The 15711-nt window shown below is 38.2% G+C and overlaps 1 protein-coding gene across 1 annotated transcript in view; it reads right to left on the bottom strand.

Annotated features, from left to right (window-relative positions):
* Nucleotides 1-15711, bottom strand: part of NID1 (nidogen 1) — a 46908-nt gene that overhangs the window by 12893 nt on the left and 18304 nt on the right. The window contains exons 11-15 of the mRNA XM_040598487.1: nucleotides 12706-12849; nucleotides 11841-11963; nucleotides 3468-3692; nucleotides 2666-2838; nucleotides 470-596 (exon numbers count right to left, since the gene is read on the bottom strand). Of these exons, the coding sequence (XP_040454421.1) occupies nucleotides 470-596; nucleotides 2666-2838; nucleotides 3468-3692; nucleotides 11841-11963; nucleotides 12706-12849 (792 nt within the window). The remainder of the gene's footprint in view (nucleotides 1-469; nucleotides 597-2665; nucleotides 2839-3467; nucleotides 3693-11840; nucleotides 11964-12705; nucleotides 12850-15711) is intronic.

Raw genomic sequence — 15711 nt, 5'->3', positions numbered from 1 at the left:
CTGAGACACTGTCCAAAGCCCAGATTGTGAAGCTCTGAACTCTGCACCCATTTGTGCCTTGAGATGTGCTTTAAAACCACCACAGCAGCTTGATTCACCGTTCAAATCCTGCAACCTTCAATTAAAACATCCCCAGTGGTGTTCACAAGATAGTCAATGATTAGACACAGTACCCTGCAACTGCAACTAAAGACAAATATCTCACTTACTGCTCCCACTTCTGGCTGTAAACTTGCTTTAAAGAGAATTGACTTCTTGCCTAGCAGTGAAGAGGCAGTGAAGGGCTATTGCATAGGGAACAGATCTTTTTTCATTTTATGTTATTCAGACTTTCTGGTTATTGTTTAACCAAATAACACCATTTTGTAATGCTACAGCTCAGGCAACACCTGGAAAGTACATATTACGAAAGTCAAGTCTCTAATGCCATTCCTAGGGAGTAGCAAGAGGAAGAATTCAGTGCTGTTACCTGTTTTGATGATGGTTGTTGGCTCCCCACCATGCAGGCTAGCTCTGCTGATCGAAGGACCACTGATGTCTGTCCAATAAACCATCTTGTCTGTGCAATCATAAGCAACTCCAATAACAACTTTGTCCTGTTGGTCAACAAGCAAGATACATCAGCTTATGCCAAACAATTATATGTCAGCAGCACTAGCTTACAGATCTAAGTCTCAAGTCTAAAAAAACAAAATTCTTGAGGAAAAGTGGGACATGGGGAGGATGGGCAGGGAAAACAATTGGGTAACAGTCATTCTAGAATAGTTTAGAAAAATACTTTGATTTTCAAATAAAGTCCCTTTTAACTAGCAGACACAATTTGCAATTGTCTTATTTCAAAGAAGCATTACAGATATTAGTCCTGAACAGTTGGTCTGACTTCTACAACTTCACATGCATATCCATTTAAAGTAAGTTCATGTTGCTCCTTTACTGTGTTATTCCTTGTGTGCTCTTTTCTCTCTTTCTTTCCCTTCAAGGAGGAATAAATAATTCCATGATAATGATTTCTACCAAATCTGACTTGCGTTCTGTATATTCATCTATCCCTGCATTGTGGCTACATTTAAGCAGTGCTATCTGCATAGCATCATTCGACTCAAAATTAAGTTCAAAAATAAAAAATAGTTTAAAAGACTACTCTATAAATTATTCTTCTGGAAAGAATATGCTTGAGGATAAAGAACATACATATACAATTCTCCAGGCAGAAGATGATAGGACTAGAGTTTGAATTTAGAGTTGAAACTCTTTCCTCCAGGGAAATGAAAAGAGACTTTCAGGGTAAAATAATAATTTCACATGGATTCCCAGGTCTCTCATCTTTGCTGCTTTTATAACTTGCAACTTCTTAGAAACATGGCCCAAACCCATGCATTAAAACAGACACACTTATTCATCAGCGTACATTAATGCTGTAGGTTACAAAATAATCTGAACATCTCCATGCTGCTGAACACTGTCACTTTGCAAATACACAACACTGAGACAACATGGAGAAAAGACTATTAGCAGAGACTGAAAGTTTCATTTTATTTCAAAGTTTTAAGTAAGAGTTGCATCTTATCTCTTGGGAGCTCTTTACTGAAGATACCTCTAATTAATTCATTCAAGCTAGATCAAGCAAATCATGATACTAGCTAACAAGGATTCAGAACCATGTCTCTATATCAGCCTAACCAACCCATTTTGCACGCAGTATTTTACTTCAGTTTTACATTATTGCAGCAACACTTTAGACAAGAAAGAAAAGCTTGATTTTGCCCTTACATCACAGCACAGTTTGCAGTACTATTTACTCAACAATCTGTGTAATTTAGTCAGTATTTAGTCTACTAAATATTCATGGTAATGTAAAAAAAAAAAAAAAAAAAAAAAAAAAAAAAAAAGAGGCCAGCATGCTACCTGGTATTGCTATCTGTTATAAATACAGTAACACTGGAATGAAAAACAAATCCCAGGCTCCAGGCAAAACAAATTAATGTGATGAAACTGGAAGGCAGAAGAGCTGATGTGTGTCACAGGTGATGGAAAATCATCTCAGCATCAGGGATTAATTTTCAAGGAAAAATGATTTTCAGGACAGTAGTAAGAAGTCTGGGAAAAAGATTTACCACCCACTGGGCCTGCACATGGAGAAGGAAGGAAAAAAATAAGAAAAACTATAATCTCTCTATATATATCTGTAGCCAAGAAGCACAGAGAACTGACTAAAAAAATAAAACAGGAAGAGATTAAGGATTTAGGAAAAACCTTTGAGGGAATAAGAGTGAAAAAAAGGGCCTCTCCATATACTGCTCTTGTAGACTCCACATACTGCTCTCCTAGACTTTTATACCAGAGTCAGAAAGCCAATGGAAGCGTGAGTGTGGGAGAGTTTAGACGATGAGCTCTTGGAGGCACATGAGATCACAAATATTAGATTTTTGTCTTATGAACTATTCTTTAAAGGCAAATGATTTTTTTTCTGTAGCTCAGTTTTAGGCTTTTTGACTAGTCAGGTCAGGAATTTTCAGTGATAAAGTGATGGGATACTAACATTTTAATCAAGAGTAAAGATAAAGTTTGAAACTTGTATTATCAAATTACATAGACAAACACTCTCGCTTTCATCTTTGTCACAAGTCTTCTAAACCACATGGACTTAGTATAGTAGGTTACTTACTGGAATATGCAAGAGTGCTTTTGCACCATTTTTCTTCATATTGTTTCCCTCTAGTGGAACATGTTCAATTTTACCACTTTGGGCAAAGAGCAAGTGTGTTCCTGGTGGCAGAGGTACTGTATCTGGTCGGACAGAGGGCCCAATAACAACAGGAGGAGCAGCTGTGCTCAGACCTTGTTAATGAAGACAAAAACAGATGGAGAAAAAAACCTAGCTTGTACAGCATAACAAAGCTCCTTGTTATTTGCAGAGACACAATTACAGTCAGACTTCTTAGAAGGAAACAGTCCTATAATCAGACACTAATAACTGTAATCAGATGCAGAAAGCTTCTGAATTTTCCCCTTGGCTGACAGAGAAGGAGCAATTGACATAATAGTTTTTTTCATGTTCAGCTCTGTACTTTCTTTCACCTGCATACGTTTAGAAAAAGCTATCTTATTCTGCAGGTGAAGTGGGGAAGATGCAGGAAGGAACATCCTTCATTTTCTGAGGCAATTCGGTTACCACACATTCAGATTTGCCCACCTCCCAGAGGGCAGAAACTACAGGGCCCCTCATGGTTTCAAAGCAGGGAAGGATTTAGAAAACCATCTTCTCATCCAGAGGCTCACCACAGTTCTCCAGATGCCCTGGCTGAAGGAAAAGCGTACGCTGGAGTTACCTAAGGGCTGCAGCACAATTCATATCATCACTGGGACAGCAAAGATCTGCATTGCTCCAAGTCAGTGCTGCACCTCAGGTACATGACTGAGCACCACATTTGGGAAACCCACAAGAAACAAGTGCTTCAATCACTTACATGGTGGTTGAACTCCTGGGCCGCTTCTGGTGCCATCAATCTCATTTCCATCCCTGTCTACGCACCAACAATATTCACTATTAGAATGGCACTGAGTGGGTAGGTAATTCCCATGCTCATCACACTGGGGAATGAAGTGACCAACTCTTATCTCCCTCAGGAACAAAGTGCCTCCGCTTCCAAGAGCTACTTCTCGTTCACGCTGGCATTTGGTCTTTTCCACTTCTGTGGAAGAAAAAAAAAAAAAAAAAAAAAAAAAAAGAGACCAGTGAATATTTCTGTTTTAACTAATAACTATACTCCATTAACAACAGTGCAAGTATTCTTACCACTGGAGGAACATGACACTGTTACAGACCTTGGAGGCATATGCCTTCAGTTCACCTTCAGGAACAGACACATTTGCCTTAAACTTATGTAACTTTACCTTTCACTGTCTAGTTTAAATCAGAACAAATAGCCCCCCCTGCAACTTCCTACGCTGAAGGTTCATAAACAGAATCTGGAAAACACTGTCATTCTCCTTGAGGCATATTAGGAAGAACATTCTGTCTGACTTGTGAACCCAATGTCTACTCATTGGCCAATTGTCCACGGGCCTTAAAATGTGACTAATTAGCCAGGCCATACAGTGAATAAAGGTTTTTTTTCTAAAAGCTGACTTTCCATTCAGAGGCACAAGAGAAAACTACAATGCGAGGCGGATGCTACAGGACCTGGGAAGTGAAACAACTCATTGCTTTGATGTACATTAGGTTTTTAGAGTTTTGTTATTGAGTTTGAGAACTTATTTGGTGGTTTTGGACCTAAGAAAGAAATTGCAGGGACAGACTGTCCAGTTCCTGGTAAGGTGCATAAATAATGCAATACAGAAAACAGGAATACTACTTATGTATGCAGACAAACATATGATACACAATGGCTACACCACATGTATATGTATTACTGTAGAGACTATCAAAAAAAGACTTTCCAAATTAGCAGGAGATTCAGGGATTTGGTTCTTTTGGTTTGCATTTTACAACACAGTCTGGACTAAAATATACATCATCTTATGATATTATTTGTCATGCAATAGGGAATGTCATCTGGATCAATATATCCTTCTAGATGCCAAACAACAAAATTAAATTAAAATAATACAAAAATAATAATCTTTTTCTTTCTCTAGCCAAAGAAATCTGGCTTAGTTTTACCTTACACTTGAGACCCCTGAAGGTTTCTGTGCATTGAGAAAAAGTGGCCTTTAATTATGGGGGAGTATCTTTTTCCTGTCTATGACTTCTACAGTTAGAAACACTTACTACAAACTGTCTGCCGAAGAGGCTTTAACATTACACTGCTGTTTATTCCTTCCTTGTTTTTACATTGCCTGGTGGACAGCATTAGCTATGTGTGGCTCACACTAAACCCAGCCCAGCTCAGCAAAAAGCTAATGAGCGTTGTGGTGTAAATCACACAAATACAAAAAAGAAGGACGTTTTTTTATTATTATTTAAACTAGTTATGCAAGCAAAAGCTTTGGACAAGTTTCCTGCACCTGGACACAATTAAAAAAATATAAATGTCTGGAGAACAGCTCACACTAAACAACTGAAATATTTGGCATCAGCTTTAATGTGGGTGGTGGAAAGCCTTGAATCAACCTACAAAACCAGACCCTGAAGGAAAGCCTTCAGTATCTATCCCAAATTTTGTTTGCATTTATTCAATGCAGTATGCAGGAAAAAAAAATATTGATTCCAGTAACTGGATAGTTTTGCCACAGTTGTTTTGGGGTGGAATTTTTGTGTTCTTTGGGTGGTTGGTTTTTTTTAAGCTCTAATTATATGCACAGCTCACAAGAAAAAGCAGGGGGAATACAGAGTATCAGCAAACTGACCCACCCTGCTTTTTGTTCATTGCAGAACAAAATCTTCATTGCGTTCATGTCATCTTTCAGAGGCACTATTAGCTCCTCTTCAGTAGGACATAAAAACAAATGTAGAAGCTGGTCATTTTTCCTCCCCATCTGAAACTCCCAGAATTAGAGAATATCCAACAGCTTACAATTTTTTAAATCAAAAGACTAGATATATGAAAATGCGTTACTGAATATGAATTACATGAAGGAGTGTGTACACACTCCCCGATAGGCCCCAGCTGTCAGACATACAATGTATTAGTATTACTGGTAATTTGAAATACCAATGTCTGTTCTAATTTCCAGACAATGTTCACATTTATATCCGCAGATTTTATACAGAAATACTGATGGAATTTTTCAAGACTACCTATATTGCAATGATCAAGAGCAATCTCACAAATGGCCTGCCTATGCAATTAGTCAAGAGATTAGTCAGACAAATTAATTTTCAAAATGAGTATGCAGTTTCTAGAAGGCAGAGAATATGACTTGTTCTTTCTAAAACCTCCCATCAACACTAATTTTTTTCAGTTGCATAAAAACATGTCAAGTACCATAGTGACGCTCACTTTAGGAATAACTATGTGTTTTACTGCTTATGTGGTAATGAAAATCTATTTGCGATAACTTTTTTAACAGCATCATGTGCAGTAAGTAACCCATCTTAAAGAAACATTTTGAAAACAGATTAGTGTTGCCATGTTCATCTGTGCTGGCTGAATCATTTTAACCTGGCTTTCAGTATTAAACACATTTCAACTCACTAACATAAATTTAATCAATATTAACATTTACAAACCAAAACAAGCCCCTAAACAAGTCATGCCAGTCCAAACCAGGCACTCTGAATCCATACTGTATTTTTTCTCTCCTTATCTCTGAATCAAGAGCAGGATTGCTATGCTTACAGTTTAGAGGCACCTAAAGAAAAGCGAGCTGAATCCCAGGCCAGTGGTGGAGCCTTTGCAGCAATGAAGGCACAATAATCTTAGATACAGATGACAGCTGGTCGGGATAAATAGCCTGCTTATACTGCCTATACAGTCATATATTTTACTCGGTGTGCTTAAGAGAAGATGGTCTGATTTTGCAAGTTTTAAATTGCATTAATTGTCTGAAATGAGCCAAGGTGTAACAGAGGTTGAAAGATGAGATTGACACAGTAAATAAAGTGCACTCCCTTCCTTCATAAGCTAACAGCACAAGCTAAACAAAACATACGACAAGAATTGGCACACATTTAGGTAGCACAAGGGCTACTTTGTAAGCCACTTTCTAGACATAAACCTTATGGCTAGTAACTTCCTTTTCCTTCAGTACAGCAGCCTAAATGAGGTTTCTTAGTGTTTTTCCTTTAATATAAATACAGACTCTTCAAAGACATAGAACAATTAAAACCAGGAGAGTTCTCTCATCTCTTGACTGCCATGAAGAAAACTTGCATTAACTACAACAGTTAGAGCTAAGAGCAAATAATGCCTACCTGGTGTTACACACAGTTAACCACACTGCTGCATCTACTGCTATACCCGATTGTAGCAAATGGAAATGAAGTCATGCCTGTTTCAAGGATCCATATCCAGGGGTTACCAGTCCTGGTTTTCAGAGGCCCTCACCTTTCTTGAAACCCACATTTGAAAGCCAAGCTAAACAAGCATGCCAATGATGAGAAAAATGTTACACACTAGGGTTAGTTCATACTGCCAAAGATGAAACCAATGGTAAGAGCAAGACCTGGGTAATCTTCAGAGACGCAGGAAAGCAGGGGTAGCAACAGCCATTTATTAACATCAGCACCAAGTTTCAGCATTTTTCAGTATCTGCTTTTCAGCATTACTGATTAGTATTTGTTAGAATATTGAGTAAAAATCTGTTCTTGTGGCTTTTTGACACACTAGATTCTTGGCTGATGAAGGCAGCACACTGACCTTATAGTTTAGTGTTTCCTTATAGCAGCCTACTTACGCCCACAGGACAGTATCATTTTCGAAACAAAGCACCATACTGTGGGCTACTGTAATTTGATAAATGATTAAAAACTGAAAAATCGCCCGAGTCAGTGGACAAATGTCATGAAGTAGTGGTATTTCTAGTAAGTTCCCATATTACCTTAGTCTTGGTTTTAGATTTCCTTATTAAGAAATTTAATTCCTTCCTTAAGTTTCCAGAAGAAAATATACAACCATAGGTTGCATCATTTGTGGAAGAGAAAAAGGCCACAAAACATGAGAAGGACAGGACCTCATCACTAGGTAAACCAAGCTCATTGAAACCAACAAGTAGATTCACACAGTCAAATGGAACGTTACCCTTCTAGGAATACACTGCAGACCAGCCTCTAAAGATAGACTCTTCTTGGAGATCACAACAGAAAAAAAGCTATCAGCAGACCACGGCTATCAGCAGATAACTGTGAGCAGATAAGCTGCCAGCACGCAGCTCAGCGCTGTAGGGATTGTGAGGGGGTGTAAGTAAGAATTCAGCATATACAAAGGGTATATACCACATAGGTATAGAGATGCCATGTGGGACTGGGGACATGATTCAAGGAATACTGTGTGCAGCTCTGGTAACCACAGTTCAAAAGGACAGTGAAAAGTTGAACCTGTACACAGGAAAGAGCTCCTAGGAGAGAAGCTGTAGTGCAGAACAGGGATCAAAGGCGTGATGAAGAATTTACATTCCAAGGACCACAGAACACAGGAGTCAGACTAGATTATACAGGATAGTGCATCCTGAACTCAAGCTAAATGTACACTCTTCCCCAGAAAAATAGCTTTGTATTTAATGTTTTAAACATATTCTTTTCTGTTGTTTCATAAACTACCAGTAGCAATCTGGAATTTAAAAGTCACTGAAATATATCATGGAACTTGGAAAAAAATGAAATGGAAATAGGATGGATATGGAAAGTGGGCCAGATGAAAAACATGCATGCACATATTTCTCACATAAGCAACGAAATAAACAGAACGGGGGGGACAACACTAAAGCCATATACAAATATTCAAAGTCTTTTTTGGTCAAAGGAAAGCAGCACTGCAGAAAATATTTTACAGACTTTTCCAAAAAAAGATGGATGCTGAGAAAACATGATGAGAAACAGAGATGTATGAGACTTCTTCCCTTGCATTTTGCAGGGTGGATTACATGCTGATACACTAAACCAAATTCAATTTGTTTTGTGACAGCATGCAAAAATTTTTAAAGATCTCCTATAACTACTTAAACAGGTTTTCATTCACAAGCTAAAAGCAGAAGTGATTTAAAACCACATCTAGAATCAGTGTGTAGTCAAAGAGGACTTTTTAATTTCCTATGTGGATCACTTAATTCCCCACACATCACAAGGAGTTATACTGACATTTCAAATTGCTGTTCTCAGACATCACCAAAAAAAAGAAGAGGAAAACCAAACACATTTCCCTTTGTCTCTTCATTTTTCTTTGTAATCCTTCACTTACAGTATTGCCCTGAGAAGTGCATTTCTCAAGTGAAACTGATTGTATACAGAGGACCAGCAAATGGCTCTTAACAGTCAGATCCCTAGTTCCAAGAATCTAGATTTGTTGTTTAGTAAACAGTGTCTGGGGTCTGCAGGGGTAGAAACACTCAGACATCTGGTTTTTTGAAATGGAAAAACCAAGCGTGAGGAAATAATGAAGTACAGACTTTCTTAATAGCTGTGAACAGTGGGATATTCCAGCATTGACTCTTTCATTAACCTGCTGGTTCACTCCTACATGCACCACTTTTGTGTGACTCAAATCTATTTTACTTGTTAGTCTACTTGTTTCAAGAGTTGCTGTTCAGCAGTGGTCAGATTCAACAGTAGGTTTCATATAATAATAAAGGCACCAAACAAGCAAGCAATTGTACACATGGAACGGAAAAAGGGTACAACAAAAAGAACCAAGTATTCAGATGAATGAAACTTTCCATGCTATTAAAAGCCAGGAAAGACTTCAGTGACTTGACTGAAGCTAATTAGATCAAAACCTTAGTCGGTAGAAAGGGGAAGAAAGGGTCTCTAATTAAAACTGAATACAATACAGCCTCATCTGGAATCTCCATTCTGAAGCAACTTTACAAACTGGGTGCTAAAGTAAACTAAGCTGCTTTTTGCTAGGCTTCAGAAAGTATATTTTGATTCTATCTCCTGGTAATGATTAACTGTTGGATATATCCACTTTAAAATACTAAAGCTTTAGCAACATATGACATCTCAAGGGCAGCTATTGTTCTATTAACTCTCTAAGTTCTCTCTAAGTTTGTTGTAAACAATGCCACTGCTGCAGACTAACTAAGCAATACAGATACTCTGTATTTCAGTCAGGATTCAGGAAAAGTGAGACTTCCTGGCTGCACAGATTTTTTCTGAGCAGAGCCAATTGTTAGAAGTGTTTCTAAAGCACATCTACTGTCAGTACAAAACAGTATTAAAAAAATTAAAAACAGAGAGACATATATGAAGACTAACAAACCCACTAAAACAGTAGATAAAACTCTTCAAGATATTTTGTTACTACCACTAAAGCTGTGACATGGAAAGATCCCCATTCAAGATACAATTGCGTTGAGTATGGAAAGTCAAGAAGCCGACAGGATAAGCAGCAAAAAAGAACACTGAAGTACTATGAAGTAGTACACTGTGCTTAGCAGTTTAGCAGACACACTGACCACTGCATGTAAAAAGGTGTCCTTAAAAATAATGCAAAACCCCACCACCATCAACCACCCTTAAGTATGCTATCACATATACTCAGAAGAAATTAATTGTGTCCTAGTAATGAAGTCAATTGGTTGAATTCAAGTATCAGTCTACCAAACCACATTTTCCAGCTACAAACAGGATGTGCCACACATGAAAGCAGTATTTCTGTCTCTACAATTCTGCCTGAAGAATTAGAAGTTTTAAGGTTTGATTTTGCTTCAAGTTATTCACATCAAGTTTCTCCTGCAGGAGGAATAATCCTGGTTTTATCAGCTGGTTGATTAGCTAAATATTTTGACACAGGTCAGAAATACTGGGTAGTTCTTCATTCATCTGGCATTAAAATAAACATACACATGGGCATTCATGCATGAAAAATTAGTTTAAAATTATATTGAAAGACTGATGAAGTGGAAAAAGCTAGACTTTCAGAACACTGCAAAACCTCCTACAGTCTACCCATGATAGAAAAATCTACAAACACTGGGTGACTTGACATAACACATGTTGTCGAGCACATGAAGAGTCATGCAAATATGATCTAAACCCAGAAACAACCTTGTAATTTTTTATACCTTTCCTATAAATGACCCTTTGCCTTTTAGTTTTAATAGTGAGTATCTAATTATGCAAAAAAGTCAGAAATTCAGAACTAGGGAATATAGTGGCAAAAGAAAAACATTAAATTTCAGCAACTCATCAGGTAGTAATTTTGTGCCAAACAGGCAAGCACTTTTAAGCCAGCACAGAAAAAACAAACAAACAAACAAACAAAACCCCTCAATTTTGAACAATCAAATTCTGTGGACATCATTAAGACCACAGTACAGAAGCTGAATTATAAAGAAAGCCTTCCTCCACAGTCATACTGCTTTTTCCTCTTTCCCTTTCCCTTTGGCCCTATGCCTTTCTTAATCTTGGTTGCACAGTTGAGTTTCAGTCTGTTGAGAGGTGCAGAGCCAACAGCAAGAATCTTGGAAGTGGGAGAACTGGGTTTGGATATACTCTGAAGTTAGGCTTTATTCCCTGGATGAAAGCATTCACCATTGTGCAGAACCTCAGTGCTATCCCATAGGTTTGCCATGCTTTTGAATTAAAGTAACCATCCTTATTTTCTCTTTTTATAAGCAAGATCAGGAGTTTTATACTTCAAGGCCCAAAGTACAATGCAAGAACAGAAGTGTGGGAGGGTAAAGAACTTTCTCCTAAATAGGGAACAAGTTGGGTAAATACTGAAACAGCTAAGTTAGAAACCGGTTAGTCTTTCTGGACTCTTGTGAGTTATACATGGCACGTAGACATCCAGATCCCACTGCAGACAACAGTGCAAGTACTTTGGTCTCATTCTTCACTTTTCTCCCGTAATTGTTGCATTTCATTTAAATTGCCAACACTTCCAGATGTTTTATGGTTAAGCGACTACTGTATTTGCAAAGCAAATCAATCTGTGGTCAAACCTTTACATAAGGCAACTTCAAAAGATAGTATCAGCTTGGGACTAAGAACTGCTGAGGATAGAACAAACAAAACATAAAAGGGGATATTGAACAGGATATCATGGAAAAGTGATAGTAGTCAAGATACGGATTTTAACATAACTTTGGTGAAACTCAAAACTTGAAAGACTTGAGAAAGAATAGAGACCCCAGTAAGACAACACACAATTTGTTCCAGAGAGGAACCAAATTAACATATATCCTCCAATTTGCAAATTATATTTCTGGTCCAACTTTCAAGAACTATAAAATTTTACCTCCTAACACACACCGGAAACCATCCCCACGATAACCTGCCTTACACTGGCAGCTGAAGGACCCAGGAGTGTTGTAGCAGAAAGCATCTGGATGACAGTGGCCCTGCTGGCATTCATCTACATCTGTAAAAGCAAAAATCAATTTCAGATAACCGTTCCTCCTGATGAACAAATCAGTGTGATGAACTAAAGTGCAAATCTGCTGTATTACTTTCAGGCTCCTATTTTAGGATATCTGATTAGACTTACAGACCTTTGGAACAATGTCAGTACAGAAATGCAAAGGAGGGGAAAAAAAAAGCATGCATGTATTTTAGGTTCTGTCTCTCAGCAAATCCCTGCACTCTACTATTCTGATAAGTAACCAGCATTATTAACTCACACAGTATTTTAGAAATATATGCCCATATTTCTCAAGCAAAAAACTTAACACAGCAATAGAGGCAGGATTTGGCCAGCAATGTTTCCAACATGTAGTTAGTTAATGCTGCTTCCCCAGTGCACTCCAATGGAAATGAAACAGAATATAATTTGTTTTACATAGTCTGAGCATCATGTGTCACCACCTTAGTAATATAAACCAATACAGTGCACACAGTTCCAGCAGATGAAGAACTCGTCTGTTAAGTGTAACTACTGCAATTTCTGCATTTACTTCATCTTGAACCTTCTGTAGCTCAAATATTGAAGACTGAATTCAAAGGCAAGGGGAGGAAAGGACAAAAGCTTAATGCAATGCCTGCTTGAGGGATTTAAACTATGGAATTTCCTACTTTAAATCACATGTAACTATAGGGCATTGCAACAACCAGACAAATTGTGCAATAAAGAGTGCAAAACCCCCACAACAAATGGTGCTACCTACCCTCACAGGCACGTCCATCTCCGGAGAAACCAGGGAGGCATGTGCAGATGTAGGTGGACCCTCCGGTGTACACACACTGAGCACGCTGAGGAATGTCACAATTGTGTGTGCCCATCTGGCAATGGTTTATGACATACTCAACAGCTGCAGGTTAGATGTACAAAAGAGAAGATGAAAATTTTAGTTTTCCTCCATAAAGTCTGAAGTTTATAAGGAGAGAAGTTTATAGGGAGAGAACAGCAGCTGTGAAAGCATACAGAAGAGAAAGGAAACAAGGAAACTCACTTTTTCTGTTTTGGAGTTTGAGATTTTTTTCCCCAAGATCTCCCCTTTCACTTGCGTTAAACCTTATTAATGTTTTGCAAGGAATTGGTTGACCTCAGCAACTCATAGATGTTTGTTCATATAGAACATGGAAGAAAGGCTACCACAGTGACAGATCCTAAAGTCCATGACAGTTTTTTTTAATAAAAAGAAGTCCTGAATAAAGAAATGTAAGGCATCTCACAGAGGTACCTCACATGTCAGCTAAGTGGCCAGTTCACTGCACTGGGAATTATTAGATATTCCACTATACTAACCTAGCACTGACCCAGGGCTGTCGTCACTTTGGCAAGAGATAGGAGCTGTGACTCACTCCAAGAGATAAACACATTTGTCAACTACTACAGAGATTTTTGACCAACAGAGGAAGCTGGGACCAATTCTGCAGCTTTCCACAACTTTCTCATCCTTGACAGCAGTGACTCTAAAGGTATTGTACTGCTTTACACACAAATTATTTCAGGTAGTCACTGGAGCCCTGTGTATGCTTACCTGTTATGTCAGAGAAGAGGAAAGGAAACCATGGTACTTAGAATAGGAAAAGGCACAACACTACAAAAATTTTGGGCCTGGAAATAGCTGAGTTTGCAGTGTGTACAACTAGAAACAGACTTCCAGCTGCTGTAACAGGGAGTCCACTGAGGTTTTCTTTACACAGTTCTTACAAGGACTTGACAGGGGACCAGGACAAGACTCTACAATGCTCCTTTCATCACAGTACACAGATGGAAGCTACCATGGTATCAGCAGGGAAATAACAAAAATCTGCAGTCAGTGCCAGATCTGAAATTAGCCATTTTTTCCATTTCTCTGGAGGAGATGACATCATCGTTAGAATAATTTGTATCTTTCTGTTTGATGAAGTAAATTTTAGATTACAAAATAACATATTCAGACCTGTATTATAAAAGCATAAGATTTGGAGTTGGAGCTCAAAGGGAGTCCCCAAGTCCTCCTATTCCTCAGCCTACAAATAGGAGAACAGGATTTATTTACAACTCTCATCTGAAGTTATCCAGTGAGTCACACAGCTAGCATGAAAAAGCTGCAGTTCCAGAGAAGCTGAGTCAGAGCTGGTATCCCAGAGCAACCTGCAAAAGCACAAAGAGGGTATCTGTTGCCCCTTCTCATGTTCAAGTTTTTTGTGGGTTATAAAACCCTCCCCTGTGGAAAGGGGAACAAGATTACCATGACATTTATTTTCAGTCTGTTGGAAAACTGGAGTTCATGTTCTCTCTCTTCAGTCTTTTGGATGCAAAGTTTGGGTTTGATTGATGGGAGGGGATCACACTGAAGTCCTTCAAGCTGGGCAAGGAATTGTTAGAAGTGTGACACATCAGCTTTGTAGGAAAGTGGTAGAGTGAAGCCAGTGAGTTCATGGCTGGAGGGAAAAATGTTCCCTTTCAGGTCCAAGTGATAGAAGTGCAGCAGTGAACATAATGGAAAAAATATAAACTTCTCTTCCACATCTCATCCTTCTAGCACCCCAGTAGAAGCTGCTTTTTCTGACTGTTCTGCAACAAAGGGGAGGCTCAGGGTGCACTGTGCACACACAGCATGCAAATCCACATGCTTAACAGAAGTCATGCAACATTTCTGCTGTTAAATGAAGGCTCCTCAGTCTTAGCTGAAGAACAGTCTCGGCCACAACAAGGAAAGACCTGAATGCATTAGCTGATCAAAGGGAACTAAGCTTCCACCACAAAGCAGTCATGACAGACGCAAACGTAATCCTCAGCTGTTATCGCTTATGCCTAAAAGAAACAAGAACTGGTCCAACCATACTGGAAGTGTGTGTATAGGTTTTGTCACTACAGTATTACTGTCAGGTTACAAACAGACAAAAATTCTAACTAAAAAAAAATAAATATGTATATATATACATGTAATCTATATCCTATCCTGACAGTTGCAGGTTTTTATTTAGGTTTTGATATTTGCAATATATATATGACACCCAAAAGAATCAGCTTAATCTTCTCAAGGGTAAAGCTCATGCATTTTCTTTCTATGTGGAAAAATCACTTTCAATACACATCCCACTCAACCACCTTTCAATTCTACCAGCTACCAAATGGAATTTCTACAGCTTTAGTGAAAAACAACAAACAGGAAAAAATACCACCTCGTTAGGAAAATCTTAGTTCAGCAAGTACAGGTAAACTCAGGCTTCCTCCAGAAAAAAGTTTTTAAATTAAATAAAAATAACTAATTCAGTGACAACTACTGAATTTTAAGTTTTAATGGTCCATTAACAAACCAGCTAGATTTCCTACAAATGTCAGAGATTTTAACAGTGAAATGATCTGTAGTTGTAATTTCTTTTCAGCACGACGAATTATCACTTCAGAATAAGCCTGCAACAGCCAAGACACACTGGTTCAGACCTGTGCACTGCCTTGTCCAAGGGAAGAATCTGTAACTAAAATCTGATCTATTAAATCTAATTCTGAATTAGATATAAGAAAGAAACAGAACCCAAACCCCCCAAAAGCCAAAGCACAGCACTAGAGAAAATGCAGAAAAAGCCCTGCCTCATCCTGAAAGTGACACGCTGTGAAATACAAATAAATAACTTCTCACTTTAATGCTTCTTCTTTTATAAATTTGTATTTTACTTCCATATGAAATCTACAGCTAAATGATGGTAAAGAAAGGACAAAAGCTTTCAATAATCATTCC

Source organism: Falco naumanni, chromosome 6, assembly GCF_017639655.2.
Source record: "Falco naumanni isolate bFalNau1 chromosome 6, bFalNau1.pat, whole genome shotgun sequence".
In the NCBI taxonomy this organism is placed as follows: domain Eukaryota; kingdom Metazoa; phylum Chordata; class Aves; order Falconiformes; family Falconidae; genus Falco; species Falco naumanni.
Note: the sequence above shows the minus strand (reverse complement) of the source record. Positions and strands in the feature narration are given on the sequence as shown.